The sequence below is a fragment of the Podarcis gaigeae genome, assembly GCF_964106915.1.
Source record: "Podarcis gaigeae genome assembly, chromosome: 15".
Lineage (NCBI taxonomy): Eukaryota > Metazoa > Chordata > Lepidosauria > Squamata > Lacertidae > Podarcis > Podarcis gaigeae.
This window is the reverse complement of record NC_139692.1, coordinates 17,093,955-17,117,155: the sequence shown is the minus strand read 5'-3', so window position 1 is coordinate 17,117,155 and position 23,201 is coordinate 17,093,955. Positions and strand designations below refer to the sequence as shown.

Below are 23,201 nucleotides of genomic sequence, written 5' to 3'. Positions count from 1 at the left end.
AGATGTCAAAGAGAAAAATAACTACCAAACTTTTAGAAGACATCTGAAGGCAGCACGCTTTAGGGAAGCTTTTAATGTTTAATAGGTTATTGTATTTTAGTGTTTTGTTGGAAGACACCCAGAGTAGCTAGGGAAACCCAGCTAGATGGGCGGGGTATAAATAAATTATTATTATTATTATTATTATTATTATTATTATTATTATTATTATTCTGCTGAAAGCACATAGACTCTCCCTCTCTAAGTCCCATGTGAAAATTTCATTTCAGCTGAAAGAACCTGCACTGTGTCAGACATTGCTATAGTGGCTGATACCTTTCCCTCTAACAACTGAATGCTTGTGAACATTCCTTGGCATCACACTCAATCAATGGTGCTGCAGTGGGGAGCCATTCCCAGAGGGGCAGGTGACAATCAGGTTGCAACCTATTTGTGTAACAAATTTTTCCCCAAAAAACCCACACACCTGTGAATTTATCCTTTTTGCCATTTTTGCAATAAAAGTCTCCCTGGGTGAGGGGATGCTCAGCTCCATCCCCACCATTCAGCCAAGGGCATTCCCATTTTCCTCTTCAAAAACACTTTCATTTGGGATCAGATTCCTCCATCCCACCCACCTCTTCCCTTCCAAGGTGGACCAGGCATTAAGAGACAAAAGAGCAACTTGCAGGTATTGCTAAGGTGTTCATTTATTTCAGCAGAGAGAGTGTGTGTCTGGGCACACAACAGTGCATGGAGATTGTTAGCAGCAAGGGACAGAGAGGGTAATAGAAATGTGGCTGCCAGCACTGCCCCAAACATTCAGGGGCATTGGGGGCTCCAGTGGGTCACAGCCAGTTCCTCACCCATTTATTCTGGGCTGAAGCATCCTGAATCTTGCCAGGAGTCTTGTTTTCAGTGGTGTTTCGGTGGTGGCTTCAAGCAGAAGACACGCTGGGGCTGGGGGGTCAGAAATATAGGGGGCCTTCTACTATTCCTCCAAAGCGGGGAGAAGGGCCTTTTCATTGGCCATCTGGTTGAGGCTGTCGAAGAAGGAATTGAACCTGTCCCTCACATCTTTCTCCAGGAAGCTCAAGTGATCCTCTGTCTCACCAGCGTAAGGCTCCAGCTTCTTCTTCATCTCCTCCACCTTCTGCACCAGGAGCCTGTTGAAGTTCTCTCCATAGGGCCCCAAAACCTGGCGGAACTCCTCGATTTGCTGGTCAATCTTTTTGTTCAAGCCTTTCACGTAGGGTGTCAGAGATTCACGCAGGTCAGCAGCATCCCCCTGCAGCTTCTCCCTCAGCTCCTGGGCAAGAGGGCTCAGCTTGAGCCGCAGATCCTCGGTCCTCTCCAAGAGCTGGGCCCGCAGATCCTCAATGCTCTTCTTCATCTGGAAAGACAGTCCCTCCAGCTGGCGGTTCAGCTGCTCTTGGGCGTCCTGGGTGTAGGGAGTCAGGCTGTTCCGCAGCTCAGCCATGGTTTGGTCCACCTTGGCCTTCAGCTCATCAGCAATGGGCGTCAGGCTCCCTTTGATGTCCTCCACCTTCTGGTTGACCTGCTTCTGCAGCTCATCGGCGTAGGGAGACAGGGAGGTCTGGAGGCTTCCCATGTTCTCCTGCAGCTTGGCCTGCACCTCCTGGGCCAGAGGCTCCAGCTTCCTGTGCAGCTCTCCAGCATTCTGATTCACCTGGGTCTTCAGCTCCTCTGCATAAGGAGCCAGCTTGGCTTGCAGCTCTTGAATGTTCCTGCTGATTGCTGAATGGACGTCGTCGGCATGAGGGGCCAACCGGGCTCGGAGCTGCTTCATCTCTTCCTGGATTTGCTGCTTCAGCTTCTCGGAATCTTCTGCCAGCCGAAGGTGCATGTCTGTGGCAAAGGGGACCAGCTTGTTCTGCAGCTCCCCAGCGTAGGTGTTGAGGGCTTGGAAGTTGTCCTGGAAGAGGGTGCTGTGGAGGAGCAGAAGGAGAGAGGTGAGCAGACAGACAAGCACTCCTTGGCTCTCAAAACACTTGGGGGTTTCAGCGTTCCTGCTGGCGTGGATTTCCCTCAGGCGCCCAGTGGCCACAGTTGCCCATCCAACTCCACTGCTGCACCACGCAGTGCAGCAGCCGTGACACTTTCTCACCAGGACACCCCCCAGTGCTTGTGTCCCAAACCTGAGGCTTGTTCCCAGGCTGATGCTGTCCCTTCTAAGCCAGTTCTGGAAGGACAGCAGTTCAGGGCTTGCACCCTACACCAAAGGTGAGGAGCCTCAGGCCCGGAAACTCAATGCATGGTCCCCCAGGCCTATACACCTGGCCCTCAAGAGCCAATGTTCAAAATCAGCTGGTCACCTAACATCTCCATCCAAAGAGGCATGTCTTTTGGTGCTGCTTGAGACAGTGATTCATGCAGCAGTCCCTAAGCCCAGTCGCCATCATGAGCACTCCTCACCTCCACCGGCCCCAGAGGAAACAGCTACTCACTTGAGCTGCTTGCTGATCTCTGACTGATGGACTTGTTCCACCGTCTCCCTGGCATTGTTGCCCATATTGGTGAAGTACTTCCAGATGACGTCAGCCACCTGGTCGGCGTTGATCTCGGCCTGGGCTCCTGCAAGGATGAGGAGGGAGCAGGTTGGTGCTGTGTGTGACCCGACTCACAGCCTCCCATCCCAACTCCTCTGCCACTTGCCAATGCCCCACGTGTCTGCAAAGCCACAGCTGAACTCCCATAATTTCTGGAAATACTGGGAGAACCACACAGACCCATCCCTTTAAGAATGCATGCACATATCCATCAAGTCTGGGTAGGACCAAGACTTCTTCAAACAGATGAGGCATCTCAGCAAGTCTGCCAGGTTTAATGTATGTAGCCAGCCCAGCACAGAAAGGCTAGCCCCATGCTTCTTTCTACGCTGCGCAGATTTGCCAGTACTCCTTTCCTTTTCTAGCAGACACCCTGTTTCAGCCTGATCTGCCTCCCACTCTGAAATCCAGTCTCTCGGTTTGCTTTTCTCCTGGCAAGTTCATTGAGGTTTCTCAAACAATGTTATTGCCAGGCAGAGGACCTTCTCAGCAGTGGTGCCCTCCCTTTGGAACGCCTTCCCATCAAATGCCAAGGAGATAAAGAACTACACAATTTTTAGAAGACATCTGTAGGCAACCCTGTATCGGGAAGTTTTTAATGTTTGACGTTTTGTTATGTTTTTATGTGTTGGAAGTCACTCAGAATGGCTGGGGCAACCCAGCCAGATGGGCAGGGAATAATAATAATGATTGTAACAACTGGGCAAAGCTCTTTAGTAAAGAATCATTCTGCTGTGCCCGACTCACAAGATTTTAGGTTAATCACACTGATTTGCTAAACCTGAGCTGCAAGACAACCATCGCTCGGTACATTCGAGATCTGAGCTATATAGCATTTCTCCAGCTATGCCTTGGCAAGCCAACGCAACAAGAAATGGGTCAGTGAGAATCTACAAAGACCGAACAATATTTAGAATTCAACAGTTGGAAATAGGGACCAGAGTGAGTGCAGATAACAGGATCAGCAGAGCCCTTCTGGGTTACCTGTGATAGCCAAAAGGCTGAGGATCAAGGCTGCTGCCTTCAGAGTCATCTTTTGCGGCTGGGGGGTTGCAGACACCACCGTTTAAGGAACAGATCTGCCAAGAAGAAGAAGAAGGGTCAAAACTAAATCAGTGGCATTCCCATAAACACAGCCCCCTGATCTGACGCTCAGCCTTGTTCCAGCATCCCCTCCAAATTCCTGTCTCAGCCCTGTCCACCTTCCGCATCCCCATCTCTCATGGCTCTTAGACATATTTTCTACATCACTTAGACCACCAACCTGGGGCCCTCCAGATGCTGCTGGACTACAACTCCCATTAGACCTTGCCAGGGTTGCATTGACTGATGGGAGATGTAGTCCAAGAACATTTGGTCGGCAAAGGCAGAATTAGGCAGCTGAAGCTTCGCTGCTTAGCCCTGAGTCTGAGCTGTGGGAGGTGGGGGAGAGAGAGAAGAGGGGAGAACCACCAGATTAAAATTGGCCAGAAGTTTCCCCTTCTAACTAGGATAGGAATAAGGAGATCACAAAGGCAGTGCCCTTCCCCCTTCAAGTTCCCAGTAAGCAAAGCACCACAAAACCTCCCCTGCTCCGTCGTCCTGAACCAAACAGGGCTCCCAGCCCAGCATCAGCACCCTCCAGGTCAATGGAAGAGCAGTGCTCAAGCATGGACCCTGCAGGCAGCTCAGCTCACCTCTTCTCCTTGCGCTGTCTCCTCAAGGTGGCTCAGCCTGCTTTGCCCATCCAAATTTATAGCCCTCCGAGCAGCTTCTTCCTGCTTCCACGCAGGCTGCTGACACATCCTCGAGCTTTTGGACTTTAGCAGGAGCGCAAACGTGGACGAGGGCTGGATGGCAGCAAGGGAGCTCCCCCCCCCCCCCGTCTTATCTGCTGGGCAAGCAGAGCTCTTACCAGAAACAGCCACGCCAACCTCTGACAGAAAGGCAAAACAACGCTTTTTTTGGGGGGGGGGGAGCGCTGGAGTGCACGCTCGCACAAAAGAATTCATGAGGACTAGTAACTCCAATTGCGCGCGCGGAAGAGGTCAGGAGGAATGGAGCGCAACTACATAGGAAAGACAAAGGGTCGATGGATTTTGGGGTGTGGCATGACTGAAAACCAGACGTGGGCATACTCCAACAGAATGTGGCTTGAAGGCCCGGGAGAGTGGGGTGTTATTGGGGTAAAATGATGGGTGGCTGAGTGGGCAGCTTCCCCGTCCCGTGTCTGCCCTCCCTCAAAGCATCATCTCAGTCTGGTCTGCGCCTGGATAGAAAACAGCCCCGTCAACCTGCTCTCCCACCTCCAACCTCCGAGTTTCTTTTTTAAAGGAAGAGAGGGACCGAAGTGTTTTAGTCTAATTACACCCCTTACCGCTAACCCAGAAATATTACCTTGGGTTAAGTACTTTGCTTCAGGATGAGAACAGAAATCGTGCTCTGGCGGCGTGGCGGCAGCAGGAGGCCCCATTAGCTAAATTGGTGCTGCAGGTTAAGAACAGTTTCAGGTTAAATACGGACCTCCAGAACGAATTAAGTACTTAACCCGAGGTACTACTGTAGCTCCAAGTGATTTATTCAGCTGGAGCCAGCTTTGCAGCAGTTGCTCTAAGTTACGCTGGCATTGGAAGGTGGACTTGAGCAACACTGGATTTCTTCAAGCGCTCGCTATGATGAATTGGCAGAATATCCACTCTTGCCACAGATCCAGAACTGGTTTACAATTACAGGGAACAGCTCTGAGGCAACAGCAAGAAAACATAGTCTCTGGGCATAAGTAGAGTACGTTTAGTTTGTTGATTTGATTGACATCCTATGCCCTTTTAAAATGTGGCTCTTTTGGGGGAGGAGTGTTATTGACATTTTCCCCCCCCCCTCAATTATATGTACAGTGGTACCTCAGGTTACAGACGCTTCAGCTTACAGACTCCACTAATCCTGAAATAGTACCTCGGGTCAAGAACTTTGCCTCAGGATGAGAACAGAAATCGTGCGGCAGCGGCAGGAAGCCCCATTAGCTAAATTGTTACCTCAGGTTAAGAACAGTTTCAGGTTAAGAACGGACCTCCAGAACAAATTAAGTTCTTAACCGGAGGTACCACTGTATATATATTGTGGTTTTATATTTTGATTTTGTTCTGTGAACCGCCCTGAGACCTCCGGGTATAGGGCTATATAGAAATTCAATAAATAATTCTCTCTCACCCCTTCCATAAACATTTCTCGCACATACTGGCTTAGGAGCAGGGCTTAGGAGGAGGCACACTTGAACCCAAAGCTACCCAAGGACTGGGTAGGCTAGCTCGCCTTCTGTGTAGTAATTTTCAGAGGTGGAGAAAAAGCTATGTTTAGTTTCCAAGGAAATTCACTTTTTGTACCCCCACCACCACCCACCCCACCCCACCCAAAAAAAACCAAGCCCGAGGGGAAAGATATAACTTTGTTTTCTGAAAAATCCTAATGTTAGCAAGGTGTATATCAAGGGCAGAGAATTCCCAGGTTTGGAAGCCACTACCCAAGAGGCCCTGTAGCATGCTGCCATTCTCTGTTTAACAACAAAATTGTTTATCCCCAGAGTAAGAAAATGGCCAAATCCCCCCACCCTGGACCCCCACTGGATGTTAAACAAAGTTTCTTGGGGACATAATGTCTTATGTGCTTGATAAGAACTGCTAATCCAAACAGTTTGTTTGCTCTTGTTTGTTATTGGAGGCGCCTGGAGTTTCCCCTATCTCCCACTCACCCTCAGCCCTCACTTGAGTGCTGCTTTCCCACTTAGGTGGTTGGTTTTCTGGATAGTAAACAAAACGAAGGAGGGGAGGGGCACGGAGATGAAAACACTGGGACGATGAAAAGCCCAAAGATGTGGAGTTTGTAAGAGTCTTAACATGGAATGTAACAGGTGACAGGGAAGGTCGGCTATGTTTTCTGGGTACAAACTGATAGCACCAAGGACTTCTGGGAGAAAGAAGCAACAACAACTTGCCAGTCTCTCTCTCTCTCTCTCTCTCTCTCTCTCTCTCTCTCTCTCTCTCTCTTTCTCTCTCTCTCTCTCACACACACACACACACAAACACACTCTTCTATGATAGCATGATTTCCCCCTAAATTAGACATGTGTTTGTAAGAATTTTCCCCTGATGCAATGCACCATTGTCTGCTATCTGCATAAACCTATGCATTTTTAGGCACACTTCCTTCCATCATTCATTTTTGTACCCGTTACTTGGCTGGAGAACCACGCTGCAAAATTCAAAGGAGCGTGAATTTCAAAGGAAGGTTAAATTGTGGTTTGCTGATCGTTTGTGACGGCACAAATTAGGTAAAAGGTAAAGGTAAAGGTACCCCTGCCTGTACGGGCCAGTCTTGCCAGACTCTGGGGTTGTGCGCCCATCTCACTCAAGAGGCCAGGGGCCAGCGCTGTCCGAAGACACTTCCGGGTCACGTGGCCAGTGTGACATCGCTGCTCTGGCGAGCCAGAGCTGCACACGGAAACGCCGTTTACCTTCCCGCTAGAAAGCGGTCCCTATTTATCTACTTGCACCTGAGGGTGCTTTCGAACTGCTAGGTTGGCAGGCGCTGGGATCGAGCAACAGGAGCGCACCCCACCGCGGGGATTCGAAACGCCGACCTTTCGATCGGCAAGCCCTAGGCGCTGAGGCTACCCACAGCGCCACCCGCATCCTTTAAACATGGACTGAACCAAATTCTTCTCCATTCTACAAACACACATTTACAAATACATGTGTATGGCAGTAGTTACTTTGATGTCTCTCCAAATCTCTGGTATTTCATTCTCCTTTTTTTTTTTTTTTTTTTTGGTTAATGCATAAGTCGCAGCAGGAAGCAAAAATGCTGCTCGCCCTTCAGCCAGAGCTGTACAAAAACAGAAGGGAGCCTTCCTGGGCTCACATTAACCAGGAAATCACACTCTCAAGACAGTTGGTCACCACATATTTAAAACAGCATGATATCACTTTAAATGTAGCTTCTCCCAAAGCATTATGGGAGCTGTAGTTTGTGAAGGGTGCTGAGAGCTGTGAGGGGACCCCTTTTTCCTTCCCATGACTACCATTCCCAGAGTGGTTTAGCAGCCAGTCTCCCTTCCCAGGGAACTCTGGGAATTGTAGTTCTGGGAGAGAAACAGGTCTCTTTACAACTCTCAGTACCCTCAACAAACTACACCTCCCATAATTCTTTGGGGGAAGCCATGGCTTTTTAAAGTGGTATTATGGTGCTTTTAATGAATGGTCTGGATGTGGCCATTGTCACCCCACATTTGACACCCCGAGAGCTTGAGAGGTCCTGCAGCCTGTCCCCTTCCATCTCAGCAACCCCCTTGGGTTTGGACTCCTTCTTGAGCGTCTGCTTGTGAGGCAAGGAAGGGGCCAAACTCCCTTGCATTGCATTTCTGCTGTGTAACCCTTGGCCATTTCCAGGCTTAGCAAAGGCAGTGGGCAATGTCTCGGTCTTGCACATCACACATCAGTCAGTTCAGCTTCTTGCTGACTGAAGCTGAGCTCTCTCTTCACTCCCCCTCGCCAAGGGAGTCATTAGAGCACCATCTCTGTTGGAGACAGAATGCAGAGCTCAGCAATATGAGACTGGACTGTGCCTCTGAGCGTGTGCAGAGTGCCTCTCCCTCCCCACCAAGCAAAAACAGCCAACCCACAACTGGCAGGATAAGGGTTTCGGGCTTCCAGGCATCTCTCTTGGTTTAGAAGAAACCACTTTATGGCACTGCTCTCTGGCCTGTCTGCAATGTGTTATCTTGAGGTCACAGTCCAAGGTGAGGCAGATTTGATGTGCAGGATGGAGGGGCAGAGCTCAACCAGGGATGGCAACAGGCAGGAGGTCCAAAGATGAGCTCATTCATTCCTTAAGGCCGTTCCGTTGTGTAATACCAGATGGTTCAAGGTTTCCCGGATGCCCATTCTTACCAATGGCCGTCACTCATTCCAGTGCATCCCTCATACACGAGTACTATGGAGGCCTCTAACAGAATGTTTGGAAGGAGAAAAAGGCTGGCCAGCTCAGCCCCCTGCTGGTGAGCTCAGGCAACCACCCACCACCCTCCATAATCCAGACCACAGCAAATCACAAGGAGGTAAGAACTGCCTACAGGACAAAGAGGCGGCTCTGGCAAGCGAGCCAAGCCATAGGCTCCAGGAAAAGACAGTGCACCCAAAGCAGCAACAAGAGTCCATTTAACCTGCAAGAAAACCATCTATACTGATTCAAGTCTTCCTGCGCTTCTATTCTTTGCCAAAATTGCACCATGCAGTCACAAGAGACAGAAGGACTGGCAGATATAGGTTAAGTCCGGGGTAAGCAGTAGTACAAAAAATCAGATAAATACTGGAGGTGGGAGAATGGCCCAAAAAGTCGAAAGGCGTGGAACACTAGGAGACTGAAACCCACTTCAGGCATTACGAAGGAGGGACAACAAACTGTTGGACAGGTTTGAGCTCTTTCCCATTCTGAAGGCTCCCTGGTTCAGACAGTTACCTTCCGGGAGCTGGAAGGTGATGGGGCAGGAACAGGGGGTCAGAGATAAATAGATAGATGAAAGAACCACTGCATTGCCTGGATAGGTCACTTAAGAACATAGGAAGCTTCCATTTAGCTCACCACTGTCTACAATAGGCACACAGTGGGCAAGTATCTCAGATCCAGGCCAACAGACAGTCCAGACTCGAGCAGGAAGCTGGCAAAGCTGTCCTGAGCTCCATTGTGCAGCGCAAGTTCCCCCAGACAGGAATTGGACCCAAAGACCCAATTTCACTTTATTTCTTCAAAATGTTAACAATTAAAAAAAAAACCAAGCACATAGAAGGAGAAGCCTTACTGATGCAGAGACAGCATGGCTTCTGCAAGGACAAGTCCTGTCTCATGAATCTATTAGAATTCTTAGAAAGTGCCAAGAAGTATATAAGTAGAGGTGATTTGGCTGACACAGCTGGTTGACAAACGATCTGCAGTTAGGGGTGAGTAGTGAGGTGGCCAAGTTTGCTGATGATACTAAATTGTTCAGGGTTGTTAAAAGAAAAAGAGACTGTGAAGAGCTCCTAAAGGATCTCTCCAAACCGGGTGAAATGGCAAATGGAATTCAATGTAAACAAGTGTAGAGTGATGCATGTAATAATTAGTTATTTATACCCCATCCATCTGGCTGGGCTTCCCCAGCCACTCTGGGCGGCTTCCCAAAAAATATTAAAATACTATAATACATCAAACATTAAAAGCTTCCCTAAGCTTTTTTGTTGCAGCAAAAAAAATCTTACTTTCACATATATGTTTGTGGGGCAAATGCACATATATGCACTAGTGGTGACTGGCCAGGAAGAAGATCTTGGGGGGTTATAGTAGATGGCTTGATAAAGATGTTGACCCAGTGTGTGGCAGCTGTAAAAAAACACACACAAATTCAATGCTAGGGATCATTAGGAAGAAATTGAACATAAAATTGCTGATATAATGCAGCTCTACAAATCTATGGGTGACCACATTTGGGATGTTGATTGCAGTTCTGGTTGCCTCACCTCAAAAAGAATATTTTAGAGTAGGAAAAGGTTTGGAAAAGGGGAGAGCAAAATGATCAAAGGGATGGAGTGACTGCCCAGTGAAGGATGGTTGCAGTGTTTCAGATTCCTTAGTTTAGAAAAAAGGGGAGTAAGATGCAACATAGGAGAAAGTAGAGAAAGTGGAAGAAGAAAAGTTCTTCTCCATCTCTCACACCACTAGAACTCATGGACAGCTGACATAGCCGAATGCTGGAAGATTCAGGGCAGAGAAAAGGAAGTGCTTCATGAAGAACTGTGGAACTCTCTGCCACAGGAAGCAATGATGGCCACCAACTTGGATGGCATAATAATAATAATAATAATAGTAATAATAATAATAAATTATTATTTATACCCCACCCATCTGGCTGGGTTTCCCAAGACTCTCTGGACGGCTTCCAACAGAATATTAAAATACAGTGGTACCTCAGGTTACATACGCTTCAGGTTACATACACTTCAGGTTACAGACTCCGCTAACCCAGAAATAGTGCTTCAGGTTAAGAACTTTGCTTCAGGTTGAGAACATACATCGCACAACGGCGGCACGGCGGCAGCAGGAGGCCCCATTAGCTAAAGTGGTGCTTCAGGTTAAGAACAGTTTCAGGTTAAGAACGGACCTCTGGAACGAATTAAGTACTTAACCCGAGGTACCACTGTACATTAAAAGAGGATTAGACAAATTCATAAAGGAGGTTATCAATTGCTACAACCCACAATGGCTATGTTTCACCTCCACAGACGGAGACAGCAGTACTTCTGAATACCAGTTGCTGGAAACCACAGAAATGGAAAGTGCTTTTCTGGTTGAATCCTGCTTTGTGAGTTTCTCACAGGCATCTGGTTGGCCCTGTGAGAACAGGATGCTCCACTAGTCAAGCCGCTGGCCTGATCCAGCAACAGGCTCTTCTTATCTTCTTTCTAAACAAATGTTAAGACAAAAGGTTTGTGGGACATCTGCAGAGCAAGCTGAAGCCAGGGTGTTTTTGCCTCCTGCAATCTTGTTGACAAGGCAGTATTCCGAACTGCAAACACTGCCGGTGTTGACAGGCAGCTTGGAATGAGCTTTGCATGTGCCCCAAATAGGCAAGGATATGTACAAACATTGCTAGAGCAAGAGAGGCATCAATTCCTGCTCCCCAAAACAATGAGCAGGGTGGTGGTTGCGGCGCACCATTTTATTCAAGGTCAACAATGAGCCAATGCAATGTGCAAGCTTTTGAGCCGCACCGAACTCTTCCTCAAGGAGAATACTGGTGAAAAGCAAAAAGGAAAGTCACCAGTGCCAGACTCAGCAGAGCGCCAACCTGGGCACACAGTTTCTTCCTGACTGTTACGCAACAAAGAGACGGGAGTATCTTTCTTCAACAAAGGGGACAAGTACCTGCCATACATGGGCAAAGGATAAGGCTAGAGTGCTATCCCTGGCAGTGGCGTAGCGTGGGTTGTCAGCACCCGGGGCAAGGCAAGTAATTTGTGCTCCCTAACCCGTGGATTTGCGCCCCCTAACCCTAACCTGTGGATTTGCACCCCCTAACCCTAACCCCCAGATGTTGCGCCCGGTACGGCCGGCCCCCCCTGTACCCCCCACGCTACGCCACTGATCCCTGGGAAGAAGAGCCATCTGCTAGCCCATAAGGAAGACCAGTGCCAAAGTCAGAGAGGGCCAGGCAGGGGCTGCCCTCAAAGCAATGCAGGAACCTTGGTAGCAGAGACGGGATTTCTCCACCTCCAGCACAGGCTTCAGCTGAGCAAACATGGCGACAGGAGGAGGGGGGAGTCAGCCAGAGATGGTTCCCCTCCCCTCAGGTCTCCTGGTTGACCTTTAGTCCAATAGCCCCTACAGCCTGGGGGTTTATAAATGAGAAGCTGCCCAGGCAGGCGCCAGACAGCACCTCCTGAGAAGAAGGAACAGGTAAGAGTGGGAGAGACTTGCTGGGTGGAGCAAAGGGGACAGGAAGGGAGTCTGTTCAGTCACAAACTGCTTTGGAGCACCTGACTTCTTCCAGGCCAATTTGTGCATTTAAAAAGGCATATTCCCCGAAGGAGGAACTGCTCACCCCTACCTTTTGCCAACAGGGGAGCTAGGGCTTAATCTTGTTATTAAGAATTCTAAGGTCTCAAATCTACAATAAATATACAATAAATGCGCACGTATCTAAATGTGTCTGAAATAGTACAGGAGAGCAATCCTGAAGCCATTTTGACTCTCCCAATGACCTCAAATATTCCTCTGCATTTAGGGAGGTAAATGGGGAAAGCCTTCCCATTATCTTTTCACTCACAAATCCTGTTTTAAGGGTGTAAAGGTAAAGGACCCCTGGACAGTTAAGTCCAGTCAAAGGCGACTATGGGGTTGCAGCACTCATCTCGCTTTCAGGCCGAGGGAACCAGCGATTGCCCACAGACAGGTTTCTGAGCCATGTGGCCAGCATGACTAAACTGCTTCTGGTGCAATGGAACACCGTGTTGGAAACCAGAGCGCATGGAAATGTCGTTTACCCTCCCGCCGCAGGGGTACCTATTTATCTACTTGCACTGGCGTGCTTTCGAACTGCTAGGAGGGTATATTTGTGTATGAATAGGGTGAGCCTGTGACCTGGATTCAGGAACGAAAGTATTCACCATCACAAAAGAATGGCCAGACTGCCCAGGTAATGCAATCAGCAACCATTATCAGGTATCCTGGCAGACAGGATTTCTGCTGTAGACTGCCTCCTATGATGTATGTATGATGATTTGGGGGCGGTCTTTGTTTAAGGGGGGTTGGGCAATGTCAAAAGTCTTTAAGGTTCCTGCACACTTTTGTTCAGGGTCTCTCTCCCTGCTGGGAAGGAGGGGAGAGAACTCTGTTGCAAAAGAAAAAAATAAATATCTGCCTTGCTTTCCACTGGATGCTGCCTCCATCCATTCTTCTCTGACCGATCATGGACTTAGGAGACACAGGGTCCCATGGGGAGTTGGGCAGCAAAAGCTGAACCTCAATTTTTACTTCAATCTAAACCAGTCTGAGCCTAGATATGTTCCCAGGATGAAATAGGAAGTGTGACTCTGAGGATGTGCAGAGGGCTTTTCCCTCCCCACCAGGGGCAGATGTACTATGAAACTAATGAATCTTAAGCCTTAGGTTCCTTAATCCCAGAGGGGCCCCAGAAGCACCTTTAGTACACATTGCTTTAAAAAAATTGCATCTAGTAGACTCAGTTTCAGTTGCATTGAACTAAGTCAAATTGATTCTTTTTTGTTGTATATATATTTCAACAACCCCAAAGTTTGAGAGTCAGTAGCACGAATGTAAAGGTGTGGTGGAACAACCCCACTGAAAAAGGTGACAGACAGACAAGAAGAATTGTATAAACATGAGGACTTATTTGTTTGTGGATATACTATGGACAAATATGGAAAATGAATAACAATAGACAAAATGGAAGAAAATAATGCGATAAAATTATATGTGATATAAAAAACCAGAAGAAGGAAGGAGGGAAGTCAGCTCTGAAGAGCAAGTATAAATGTAAAATGTAGTACAATATGTGTATGTGGAGTATCTAATTGAAAAACTAATAAAGATTATTTGGAAAAAAGGAAAAAGGTAACAGTGTTTACCTAGACTTTGTTGCTGGTTGCAAAGGAACACCCCCCCCCCCATGACATTTCACGCTTCAGGGCTCCCATAATGTCAGTCTGCCACTGCTCCCCACAAACAGTGACATCACATCTAGGAAGACAGGCACAGAGAAGGGGCAAGGGAGATAGTCTAGGATCCTTTTCTTCTTTTTAAAAATAGCTGGTGGAAATTTCAAGGAGCAACTGCTGCAATCTATGGAACAGCATATCCTATGGAAGCCAAGTCAGCTGAGCTGGCCACACCCTGCCCAAACTGGTCTGGAATTGAACTGGGTCCAAGGTACCGGCTTGGGTCACCTAATGGGCACAACAGGGCACCTTATCCCGAGGCAGATATGTGGCATATTTGGCCCCAGCCTTGGCAAATCTGACTGGCAGGTGCTGTCCCGGGTTAGGTAAAGCAAAGTCCCTTTCCAAGCCCAGCCACCAGAGACCTTGTGGGGGTGGAACTTGGGACCCCCTGCATGCACGGCAGGTGGGAGCTCTGCCACTGAGTGCCCACCCTCCTGGTAGCAGAGTTGGGTGTGCCATTGAACTCTACGGGGGCTTGCCAAATCCCAGGACTTGCCAAAATCTAGGAACACAGGAAGCTAGCTGTCTTATCCCAAGTCAGACGTCTGTCCATCTGCCTCACTATCTTTGTGGACTCTCCTTCCTTGGAGGTTTTTAAGTTGGGTGGCTATCTGTCATGGCTGCTTTAGTTGAGATTCCTGCATTGCAGGGGGTTGGACTAGATGATCCTCGGGTCCCTTCCAACCTTACGATTCTTTCGCTCTCTCGCTCTCTCTCTCTTTGCACTTAATTTATTTATTATTAATGTTGCAATACATATATGAAATCTTTACATATTGATACATATACATTATATTCGTAAACTCACATTTTCACATTTCATAATGTAACAACATTTATCCATTTCTTATTTCTTCCCCCCGTGTCTTCCCTCCACCCGTGTGTGACTTCCTTGTTATTATTTTGTAACTTTATTATTGAGATTGTAATTTTGTATCTTAATAATTAAACATTCAATCTTATATATCTGCTTAGCTTAACTTAACTTGACTTTGGGAAATCAGTCCATACACATCAGTAAGTTCTTGTTGGAGCATCTTTTGGTCATGTATTCTACACATTTCCATTCCTGTTTGAGATTTTGATTAGATTGCATTCTAATTGTTGCCGTCATTTTTGCTAATTCAATCATTTAAAAAAAATTATATTGCCAATCTTTCAATGTTGGTATTTCTGATTTCCAATTTTTTGCAGTCAATAACATTGCGGCAGCTGTTGCATATAAAAAGATTCTCTTCACATCTTTGGGGATGTCATTTGTTATAATTCCTAAAAGGAATGTTTCCGGCTTCTTACCAATTGTTTTAAACATTTTTTTTCAGTTCCTCATGTATATTTCCCCCCAAATTTTTTATTTTATCACATCCCTACCATACATGATATAAGGATCTCTCTGATACCTTACATTTCCAACACAGACCAACCTTACAATTCTATGATCCGCATGGCTTGGCAGCAAGACGTTCTCTAGTGTCTTGTCAGGTGGGGCCTCTCCCAAACCTATATAGAGTCGCTGGAAAGCAGGGACCAAACCTGTGACCTTCAGCATGCAAAGCTGATACAAAACTGCATCAGAACCGATGTTCTATCCCTGGGCTACAGCAGCCCTTCCTTCTCAACACCCCGTTCTGCACAGCTGAATGACGGCTCCGGCACTAGTCTAGCGCAGGCGTCGCTTCAGCCCCAGACTACTGGGGATGGTGCCTTCTGGGCCTTCAGTGGCCAATGGTGATCTGACCTGCCTTTCCTTCCCATCACAGGTCCAGCCAAGCAACAGAATGAGAAGGCTCCTTCCACTGCTCTTTGTCCTTCTGGCGCTGCTTGCTGCGTTTGCACGTAAGAAACCCCCACCCCAGTGCCAGAACTGTATTGCTCTCACACATGCCTGCCTGTGTGGAAGAGGGTGCGAGGGGAACAACTGAAATCCAGCCAGCTACTTGGCTCCTGGTGGGAAGAGGAAGGGGGATCCCTCCCCTTGGGGCCACCAACTGAATGCCCTGCAACAATTCTGCCATGAAACTAGAGATATCCTACCATCCCATCCAACATTTCTCCGATGAAGATAGGGGACGTCCTAAGGAAATGCAGGGCATTCAGGGATCTAATGAGAAACCAGGACAGCTTCTGTAAATCCAGGACTGTCCCTGGAAAATGGGGTGTGGGTGGCACTGTGGGTTAAACCACAGAGTCTAGGACTTGCCAATCAGAAGGTCGGCGGATCGAATCCCCGCAACGGGGTGAGCTCCCGTTGCTCAGTCCCTGCTCCTGCCAACTTAGCAATTCGAAAGCATGTCAAAGTGCAAGTAGATAAATAGGTACCACTCTGGTGGAAAGGTAAATGGCGTTTCCGTGTGCTGCTCTGGTTCGCCAGAAGTGGCTTAGTCATGCTGGCCACATGACCCAGAAGCTGTCTGCAGACAAACGCCGGTTCCCTCAGCCAATAAAGTGAGATGAGCGCTGCAACCCCAGAGTCGGCCACGACTGGACCTAATGGTCAGGGGTCCCTTTACCTTTACCCTGGAAAATAGGGACACTTGGAGGGTCTGCGTGTCATGGGCTCTCTAGCTTACATGAGCATCACTCCTTGGCTGAAGCTGGAGGCAAAGGCACACCTGGTGGGGATAGGATGCACCTGGAAGGACAGATCATTCACACAACCCATGTGGTCCCCACCCCTATTTCTTTGGTATGGGAACTCAACCAACAAGGCAGCTGAGATTCTGTCCTCCTCTCCCCCCAAATAGAGGGGGAAGTGTATGTGTAGGGAGGGGAGCGGGAAAGTGCTTGTTTGCTCCATATCCCGCTCCCTTTTCTTTTTTGTCTTGCAGAGGCTCAAGACGCCCCAAAGGAGAGTTTGGTGGCCAAAGTGCAAGTCTTTGCCCAGCAAGCCATTCAAAAGACCCAGGAGCGCTTCACCACCCTCCGAGAGTCAGAGGCAGCCCAGCAGGCCAGGTGGGGGAGGCATTCCAAGCTCAAGGAAGGGGAAAGGTTGGGACAGAGCAGAAGGGAAGGAGGGACCGGGATGGGGGTGGGGGGTGGATGCTTGCCATAGGAGCCAACTCCAGGGGGCCATGGGTGCTTAGGCATCCACAATAATATAATGAGCAGAGCCATAAAGTCAATGAGCAAAATCAGTGACAGCCAACCAGCCAGCCAAGAGAGAAGCAGTTCAGCTCCGCCCTTTAAAGCCAGCCAGTGAGTCACCTGCTTCCGAGGTTGGGGCTTGAATTCGGAGGCAGAGCTGCTGGCCACTACAACGATGACATGCGATGTCACATGCACAAAACTGCACATAGCGTGTGTGACATTACGCACATGATGCACAATGTTGCATTGTGGTTTTGAAGGAGCCCCCTTCCAAAAATCCAACGTGTGACGTCACACACACTACATGCAGGCCTGTGCGTGTGTCATTGCACATCTGTGTTATGGCGGTGGGCACCCACGATCCTGAGGGTCAGGTGGCACCCTTGATGCATGCCATGTGGGGCTGCACGTATCAGCAAACAGGATTATCTCCTGAACTTGCCCCCATTCCTAGAATCCCCTCCTTGGCATAAGGAAAGCCTTGAGAGCCAGTGTGGTGTAGTGGTTAAGAGCGATAGAGTCGTAATCTGGGGAACCGGGTTCGCGTCTCCGCTCCTCCACATGCAGCTGCTGGGTGACCTTGGGCTAGTCACACTTCTCTGAAGTCTCTCAGCCTCACTCACCTCATAGAGTGTTTGTTGTGGGGGAGGAAGGGAAAGGAGAATGTTAGCCGCTTTGAGACTCCTTCGGGTAGTGATAAAGTGGGATATCAAATCCAAACTCTTCTTATTATTATTTGTTTCCACCCACTGTCTCCCCTGGGACAGCAGCCTCTTGCTGAGACCCCAAAGGTGCTATTGGTGCCTATCACAACATGTGGGGCAGAGGTGGCTACTTCTGGGCCCGCAGACATGGAAGGTTCTTGCAACACACAGTGGGTGTAGTAGAACTATGGCAATAGCCAGGCTTTCAGGGGGCTTGGAATTCCTACTTTCCTAAAGGGGTTGGGGAATTTCTGAAACCAAGAAAAGCTCTCATTTGCCACACTGCACTAAGTGACCCTTTAGGGATGGATCCACAGCAATTAAATGCTCCTTTTCCTTCAATCCACCCCTACTGCCTTTTAGGGAATGGATCACTAACGGCTGGGCAAATGCAGTTCAATACTTTGGCCGTGTAAAGGAGAAGATTGCCACATTTTTGAAGACGCCGGCACCTGCAGCATGATGGAATTTTGATTCCACACAATTCCAGGAGGATCTCTCGCCCTTCCCAGTACAGCGTCACGGTGCTAAAGTTGTCCTCAGTGATGGGCAAGGATTTCAACATTTGCCACTCTTTCTCCTTTTCCCTCCCCTGCCTAGTCACTCCTTCATTCCCTCCTTCCCTCAGACATCTCAATGTTCATTAAGTGTGGCACTTTCCCCCATTAAATCTTGCAAACCCTTTGCATGGTTGAGTTTCTTGCTGTGAACCAACAAAGCAAACTGGGCAGAGGTCTTGATGGAGCAAGAGAGACACTTTCAAAAAGACTTTTTGGGAGGCTTTCAGTGGTTTCCCACCAGAACCACCCAAGAGCAAAACAATCACATTTCCAGATGTGGGTGGGATCCCCTTCCTTGAGCAACTATGTAAGTGGGCAGGGGGAGGCATCCTGGGTAAAGACCCTTTCCAGTTAAAACTCAATCTCCAAAATCAAAACTTCACCCTTTCAGGGCACCTGCTTAATCCCTTCCCTCCTGTTGCCAGTTGGGATGAATTTGGCCTGAATCTGAGGAAGGGGGAAAAGAGAGAATCTTGATGTGTTTGTGGTGACCTAGGTTTGGTGGTGGCAGGCAAGCAAGCAGGGAGAGAGGCAACTTCACCTAGCCAGGGGGTCTCCTGCAGCTCCTCCTGGCTCCATCTGCCAGCACAACCCACAGGAGCGCTACCTAAGGACAAAGAGCAGTTGGCATAGCAGCCACTGCCACCAGGAGGCCAAATGGCCAAGACAATAATTGGCTAGGCACGTGTTCACTTTCAGATTTAGCTGCCCTGTTTTGTTTTTTAAACTGCTGAGTTGAGTGTACATTTTTGTGGTGGGCTCTACACACACAGAGAGAGAGAGAGAGAGAGAGAGAGAGAGAGAAGTAAGGCCGATCTCTTTGCCCTCAAACGGCAGGGATTTCTTCCCTGGCTCTGCCCCCCTTCCCAAACTCTCTCTAGTTCTTCCCAGTCCCAATATATTTTTGATTCCAAGAGCTGGGAATAAACAGGGAATAAACCAAAAATCTGTCTCACACAGTGGCGGCAGCCTTCTTCCACTTGGCCTTGCCAAGAGATTGCAGGGGCACTGGGCAGCTGTCCTGTTGCATGGGGCATTGCTGCATCCCTAGCAAATTCATCCAGGGGTGTATATGGCCTGAACCTCTTTGAGGCAGCTGTCCTTGCCTGCAGACAACTCCCTCTATCTTTTAACCCCAAAACATCTGGCACCTGAAGCAGCCTCCTCTCCCTCCTTCAGGACCCACCCTCTCTTAATCTAGGCCTCCCTCCCCCACTAAGGCGTTGGGCATGGTGGGGAGATACCCACAGAACTAGCCAGGAGGAAACGAGACCTTTGGACTGGCAAAACCTGCAAAAGGAATCCCCACCCCCACCCCAAATGCCAACGCTTCAGTTCCTACCCACCTCTCACTGCCCTCCCCCTTCTGACCCCCCCCCCAGTCATGCCCTACGGCTCCCAGCCCCCTTCATGGCAGCAGACATCCACCACACAATAGCCATATCTCTTAAAGTTGCTTTTTATTTGGCAAAAGAGAAGGAGAGAGGCACTGGACTGAGCAGGTGGGGATGGCGGCGGGGAGAAGAGGGGGAGAGAAGCTAGGTTTTCTTCCACTCCAGCCTGAGGTCTTCCAGCTGGGGTCTTAAGGGCGTGGGGAGGAGTTGCAACCCCTCCTTTCCCTGCTCACACCCCATTAACCCACCCAGGGTTGTGGTGCCAAAATGTGGGGTGGGAAAGGTCAGCGATAAATACCGAAGTGGGGAGGCAGTGCTTATTGAGAGGAACCCTGATCAGAGGGAAGGGGGAGACCCAAAGGTCCAGGCAGGATCCTGGAAGGAGAGGGGCTGACATGCTTCTCTCTAGGCGGCCTGCTGTTGCTGCCCCTTCTTCACCTCGTCCTCCACGGCCTTTTGCACACTGGCGATGAGGCCCTCCACGTAGGTCTTGAAGCTTTCCACGCTCGTGGGCAGTTGCTCACGCACCTTCTCCACCATGGGTCCGATCTTCTCTCGCAGGGCAGTGAAGTGCTTCTGGGCCTCGGCCTGAAACTCTCTCAACTTGGGGGCGCCCTGCTCCCGGAGCTCCTGCAGCTTCTGGCTCAGCCTCTGGCGCATCTCTTCAGCATGGGGGGCCACCTTTGCACGCAGCTCGTCCACGTGGTCCCGCAGCTTGTCCCGCGCTTCCTCGGCCACTGGCCTCACCTTCTCCTGAATTGTCTCCAGGTTCTGGCGCACAATCTGCTTCACCTCCTGCTCAATGGGCTCTGCCTTGGCCCGGAGAGCATCTATTTCCTGGTGGAGCTTCTTGCTGAATTCATCAAAGTAGGGCTGGATATTGGCATTCACGCTTTCCAAGTGCTTCTTCAGCTCCTCGACCCCCTTGTCCCAGTGCACTTTCAGCTCTTGCTTCAGTTCTTCCATCTCAGGGGCTATTTCTTTGTGCAACTCAGCTAATATCTGGTGCGCCTTGTCCAATTTCGGAACCAGGCTTAGGCTACAGAGAGAGGATGGGGAGACCGAGTTAGTGGGTGAAGGGAGGGCAGAGTTGGTGCCTAGACCTCTTGCTCCAGCCCAGAAGAAGGAGGAAGCACCTCTGTCCTCGAGAAGCACCAGCCAGTTTCGACCTCCTGTTCTGCTAAGGAAGGTCAGGGTCTCTGCTACCTCTTTATACAATGTGGAGCAGAAGCGAGGAAGCCACCCTCTGCTCTGGCCATCAGTGTTGGGGAGGCCACTTTGTTTTAGTGTCTTTTGCTCTTTCCAACATGTTGGAATGCCTTCGACTGCCAGAGCTTGGTCTTGCCTTTGGAGTGGGGATGCTCTCTTGGGAGAAGCTCATCACAGCAAAAGAGGAGCCTCTTTGCTGTCTGAACCCAACACAGAGACCTGCCAAAACTGCCTCCTTGCCCAATAGCAGCAGGAGCAGCAGCAGCCAACATGAGCCAAGGCTGCGTCGATAAAAATATGGCATCTACTCAGCCTTTATAAAAGGATTCCTCCCCCCCCCCCACCCTGTCACATACACACCTCGATTGTCTAATTTCATTTTTAAAAAATCTGTTTATAGGGTTCATACAAGGCATGTCTATTTAGCAGTTGCCTTAAAAAGTATATTTGAGGCTCCTCCTTCGGCTATGAATTTGTGATGCTGTTCAGTAGCCCAGCCGGGGTGGGGTGGGGTGAGGCGGGTCACGTAATCCAGCCCCTCTAGATTTTGTGGGGCTGTCCCTCCCAGGGAAGGCCCCTGAGATCAGAGTGGATGTAAGGCACCCCCCCCCCATAATCTGGCTTTTAGCTGGGGGGGGGAGGTCGGAGGTCGGTGCTGCACCACAGTTCCATGAGGGTGAATGGAGATCTGGGGGACATGGGTTTGGAAAGGCCTCCACAGGTATCCACAAAGCCAGCCAGCCACTCCTCCCTGCCCCCCTCCCTCACTGCACAGATGGAAAGCCCTCCTGAGGCACAAGCATCATCTCCTGAGGAGATAAAGGGGAAGGAGCTTTGGCCACCCCAAAAGCCTACAGCCTGCCAGTCTATTCCCTGCTTGCCCCTAATTTGCTACTCACTCTACTTCCTTGCCCCATTCAGAGTTATCCAGCTGAGTGATGGCTTCACGGAGACCGGTCCTGATGGTTTCTACGTAAACGGTGAGAGCGTCCTGCACACGCTCCAAGGGGGTTTGTTGGGGCTCATCTTGCTGCCAGAAGTGGCGGGCCTGGGTTCCTGCAGAAGCAATGCAATAATGGTTAGAGCCTAAGGGCAGAGTGTTTAGAAAGGGGCAGTCAGAAGCGAGCCAGGTCTCCCCCAGTTCGGCCCTCCTCTACAGCTACTCCTCCCTCCATGCGCAAGCAGAGATTAGCGGAGATCGGAGCATGTCCTTCAGAGCTCATCCCCCCAAGGTTCTTGGGCAGGAGTTGACCTGCCTCAGGGAGAGCTGCCATTCCCTGCCCGTGAGCACAGGGTCACTCACCTGTGAGGAACACCAGGGCCAGGGTCACTGTGATGGCTCTCATCTTGCAATGCTTTCCAACCTGGAGACTGCAGAAGGGGATCACGTCAGGCCAGAAGAATCCACAAAGATGTAGAAAAACAACAACAAAAGGATTTCTTGAGCTTTTCTCTCCCAAGACCAAGAAAGAGAGAAATTGGAAGTGAGGAGAAAAAGAGGTCTGCTAAAGATGAGCTATTAGTCAGAAGAGCCAATGGGAAGACCTGATCCAGTGGATCTTGCCAGTTAGCAAGCAACACATTAGTTACCATAATGTCTTGCTTGTGGGATTCCCTGGAAGCACCTGGCTGGCCATTTTGAGAAGCAGCCGGATTCGAGGTGAGGTGGGCTCCCCTTGGCATGACCCCACAGGGCAGCTCTTTCGGCCCTTAAGCAAGAATTGCTGCGCACAAGATCTGCTACATCCACCTAGCCCAGCAGCAGCAAGATGCCCAGAGATGCTTCCCAGGCTGGGGCACCTGCTCATTGGAAGAGTCCAATGAGCTTCCCTTCCAAAGGTATACACCCCAAGGTATCCATTGATATATCCAAGAGGAAGCCCCAGGCAGAACAACCAAGTCAGCCTTTGCCAACCTGGTGGTGCCCTGCTGATGTGCTCGGGCTGCTGTGCTAGCTGGTGCTGATGGGATCTGTGGTCCAAAACATCGGGTGGGAACTGGGGAGTTGGCAAAGGCTGATCAAGAAAGAAATGGAGAGGCAACTTCTCTGCAGGGGAAGCAAAGTCTTTTCAAAGAGCTTTGAGAGAGGGAGAGAGAAGAAGGAGAGAGAAAGAGAGAAAAAGAGAGAGAAGCAAGCCATAGTACCAGGAGAGGCCCAGATTCTTACCAGTCCTTTCAGCGTCTGCTGCTTCGTGTGACCGATCCTTCTCGGCGGTGGCTATTTATACCAGAGGTGCTTGTTTATTGCCGAAGATAAGTCAAAGCTGTAAATGGGGAATTCACTCCCAAGTCGTGACTATGTGGCGCTTAGAGTTCAAGGATCAAACACACATCCCCAGGGGGAACGCGCACGATCAAGGAGCAACAGGGGCCTGGCAAGGGACTCCGGAACAAACACAGAAGCTGGGCCTGGGGCCAGCTCTCTGACCCAGATTTGCACTTGTGGGCAGAACAG

General features: G+C 49.5%; 3 protein-coding genes across 3 annotated transcripts; 1 reads left to right on the top strand and 2 right to left on the bottom strand.

The window, feature by feature from the left end:
* Positions 1 to 664: 664 nt before the first annotated feature.
* Positions 665 to 4,340, bottom strand: APOA4 (apolipoprotein A4). The gene is made up of 4 exons (XM_083715339.1): positions 4,226 to 4,340; positions 3,534 to 3,628; positions 2,448 to 2,574; positions 665 to 1,928 (listed from the first exon to the last, which is right to left on the bottom strand). Exons 2-4 carry the CDS (start codon positions 3,580 to 3,582, stop codon positions 971 to 973), a joined length of 1,134 nt encoding a protein of 377 aa, XP_083571465.1. The 5' UTR covers positions 3,583 to 3,628; positions 4,226 to 4,340; the 3' UTR covers positions 665 to 970.
* A 7,628-nt stretch (positions 4,341 to 11,968) lies between these two features.
* Positions 11,969 to 18,597, top strand: APOC3 (apolipoprotein C3). Its single transcript, XM_083714183.1, has 4 exons — positions 11,969 to 12,008; positions 15,553 to 15,628; positions 16,621 to 16,744; positions 17,947 to 18,597. The coding sequence occupies exons 2-4, from the start codon at positions 15,571 to 15,573 to the stop codon at positions 18,044 to 18,046; spliced, it is 282 nt and encodes a 93-aa protein (XP_083570309.1). The 5' UTR covers positions 11,969 to 12,008; positions 15,553 to 15,570; the 3' UTR covers positions 18,047 to 18,597.
* Positions 18,598 to 19,588: 991 nt separating this feature from the next.
* APOA1 (apolipoprotein A1) lies at positions 19,589 to 23,107 on the bottom strand. The gene is made up of 4 exons (XM_083714129.1): positions 22,914 to 23,107; positions 22,050 to 22,117; positions 21,646 to 21,802; positions 19,589 to 20,576 (listed from the first exon to the last, which is right to left on the bottom strand). Exons 2-4 carry the CDS (start codon positions 22,090 to 22,092, stop codon positions 19,943 to 19,945), a joined length of 834 nt encoding a protein of 277 aa, XP_083570255.1. The 5' UTR covers positions 22,093 to 22,117; positions 22,914 to 23,107; the 3' UTR covers positions 19,589 to 19,942.
* Between the last annotated feature and the right edge of the window lie 94 nt (positions 23,108 to 23,201).

Coding starts and splice junctions, on each gene's coding strand:
- APOA4 (XM_083715339.1), bottom strand. CDS start 3,582: ATGACTCTGAAGGCAGCAGCCTTGATCCTCAGCCTTTTGGCTATCACA. Junction 2,575..3,533: donor CAGCCTTTTGGCTATCACAG/GTAACCCAGAAG, acceptor TCATCCTTGCAG/GAGCCCAGGCCGAGATCAAC. Junction 1,929..2,447: donor GAGATCAGCAAGCAGCTCAA/GTGAGTAGCTGT, acceptor GCTCCTCCACAG/CACCCTCTTCCAGGACAACT.
- APOC3 (XM_083714183.1), top strand. CDS start 15,571: ATGAGAAGGCTCCTTCCACTGCTCTTTGTCCTTCTGGCGCTGCTTGCT. Junction 15,629..16,620: donor GCTGCTTGCTGCGTTTGCAC/GTAAGAAACCCC, acceptor TTTGTCTTGCAG/AGGCTCAAGACGCCCCAAAG. Junction 16,745..17,946: donor GAGGCAGCCCAGCAGGCCAG/GTGGGGGAGGCA, acceptor ACTGCCTTTTAG/GGAATGGATCACTAACGGCT.
- APOA1 (XM_083714129.1), bottom strand. CDS start 22,092: ATGAGAGCCATCACAGTGACCCTGGCCCTGGTGTTCCTCACAG. Junction 21,803..22,049: donor GGCCCTGGTGTTCCTCACAG/GTGAGTGACCCT, acceptor TTGCTTCTGCAG/GAACCCAGGCCCGCCACTTC. Junction 20,577..21,645: donor GAATGGGGCAAGGAAGTAGA/GTGAGTAGCAAA, acceptor CTCTCTCTGTAG/CCTAAGCCTGGTTCCGAAAT.